This window comes from Limulus polyphemus, unplaced genomic scaffold (genome assembly GCF_000517525.1).
Source record: "Limulus polyphemus unplaced genomic scaffold, Limulus_polyphemus-2.1.2 Scaffold9687, whole genome shotgun sequence".
Classification (NCBI taxonomy): Eukaryota; Metazoa; Arthropoda; class Merostomata; order Xiphosura; family Limulidae; genus Limulus; species Limulus polyphemus.
In genome coordinates this window covers 21289-23712 of record NW_013675297.1, presented here as the reverse complement: position 1 = coordinate 23712, position 2424 = coordinate 21289, and the positions used below count along the sequence as shown (strand labels likewise).

The following is a 2424-nucleotide window of genomic DNA, read 5'->3' as shown; positions in this document are numbered from 1 at the left end:
TGCTCGACTTCAAAAATACTCAGTTCAATTACACACTCTCTGACTGCAGTTCAATTACTCATTGTTCCGTCACGTTGTGATCGTCTTATATATACCAGACTATCCCCAATCTAGTAGTCTCCCGACAATTCACGAAGAAACAGGATATTTCTAGAAGGAGGTGGCGTGATACTAGTCACGTGACCTCGCTGACGGAACAGTATAATGTGTTTTTGTTTTAGTTGAGTGTGGAATCTCAAACAATTTACGCTGTCCTGCTAATTTTGCATCTATTTCAGTATCGTTTTTTTTATTTAGCTTTTGCCCTAATTGTAAAACTGTATATGGAAATATATCCACTAATTAAATCTACTCAGAGTACGTTGTGAATGTGGCATATATACAAATATAGAATAATGTTAACCACATTTTTTATATATCTATTTCTGTTGTACGTAATAGACACACTGTGCGATCCATTTGTTTTAGTGTAAGTTAAAAACAAGGCAGCCAGTCAGAAGCACTCTCCTACCAATTATCCACGCTAAGGGATTGACTGTCATTCTTATAATGGACTTGCAGCTTAAGGTGTGGCAACCATTTTTTGGTATCGCAAGAATCCGAATCGCAAGTTCCAAGGTCGAGAGCTCTACCTTAGAGAAAACCCTCGCTTTATCTGAAGATAAACATCTATTACAAATCAGATTAAATGTATAGTTTCTTATTTTTATTTCTTAGTTTCTTTATAACCTGAAAATCTTCAGTAATACATTATGCCGGGCTTGGCCTTGTAGTTTGCTCCTCGATTATGTGAATCTGATGATTTATTGTATTAAATACGCTTCTCACTTTGAGACTGTGGGCGAGCTATGAAGGTAATAATCACTATTTAGTCATATAAGAGTAACCTAAGAGTTGGCAGTGGATGCTGTTGAGTAGTTGCCTTTCCTATTGTCTGCCAGGTCAAAATCATAGACTACTATACGCAAAACATTCTGAAATAAATAAACCTTAAATTAAATAAATAGCATTTTTCTACATCTTTACTTTGTAATTTCACGTTTTCTATTATTTACAAGAACTGTCTTCGATAAACGAATATTCTATATTAGAAATTACGACCCAAAATATCGTTAACAGTGAGGTACACAACTGATAAAATAATGCATTTTAAACTTTATAAGTAGATATATAAGAAGCAATTACAAATTTAGTATTTGTTAATATACATATATGTTTCCGTGTGTTCATTAAAAAAGTAAAAATTTTGATAATATTTACAAGTACACTAAACGGTCAGACCTTTCACGTTTTCTTGTTAGCTGCTGTTTTTTCTAGTATAACCTCAGTTTGGTCGTGAAGTGAAATGGTTAACAAACATTTGTGTTGTATCTTGTACTTATTACTTTGCAGACAAATAAAATCAAACGAATTAAGACAGTAAAAATAGAACAGTCAAAACAGAGTTCCAAAAATTTTCAGTTAATTAATGTCTTGAAAATTGGATTGACATATTGTATTACAACTAAAATTAACGTTCATCATAAATGTTTGATACTGCGAATACGATGGACTTGTGCGACAGGTATTTACCATTTAGTATTATCTATGTGTGTTTTTTTTTCACGTAGACCTAAGCCTAAAATTTTAATTTTAGCTTCCGTCACATTGGTAATTTATCTTCAAATTTGTTTTTGCAACAGATTTATTTAAGCTCTATTTCATTCCCTAATACTATGCAACATATTGATTTACAGTGTAACTTACAGATACTGAGGTAAGATTTGACACGAGTAATAATAATATGGCAGTATATTACTAATTTACTATGTTCTCTAATATTAATAATATTAAATCAACTAAACTGAAAACTGGGCGAAAATGAATCAAAATATACATCATCACATGTAATTATCGTCTGTATAAGTACAGGTGACATCATTTGGTTAATAATTTAACACAAAGAATATAGATGTGCATAAAAATGAACTAGATATGTATTGATATAATTTATGAATAAAATACCAGGATCTAGCTGATCAAGCAACCACAATGTATTATACCTGGAACTAGCTGATCAACCAAACACAATGTATCATACCTGGATCTGGCTGGTCAATCAGCTACAATGTATTTTCCCTGGATCTGGCTGATCAACCAACCACAATGTATTTTACCTGGATCTAGCTGATCAACCAACCACAATGTATTATATCTGGATCTAGCTGATCAAGCAACCACAATGTATTATTCCTGGATCTGGCTGATCAACCAACCACAATGCATTATACCAGGATCTAGCTAATCAACCAACCACAATGTATTTTACCTGGATCTAGCTGATCAACCAACCACAATGTATCATATTTTGATCTAGCTGATAAACCAATCACAATGTATTATACCTTGTTCTAGCTGATCAACCAACCACAATGTATCATATTT

General features: G+C 32.7%; 1 protein-coding gene across 1 annotated transcript in view; it reads left to right on the top strand.

Annotated features, from left to right (window-relative positions):
* Positions 1-1341: 1341 nt before the first annotated feature.
* The window catches only part of LOC106476042 (ring canal kelch homolog), a gene marked incomplete at its 3' end in the record, with an annotated part of 21218 nt that continues 20135 nt past the window's right edge, over positions 1342-2424 (top strand). Inside the window, exon 1 of the mRNA XM_013936711.2 lies at positions 1342-1564. Within this exon, the coding sequence (XP_013792165.2) occupies positions 1527-1564 (38 nt within the window). The remainder of the gene's footprint in view (positions 1565-2424) is intronic.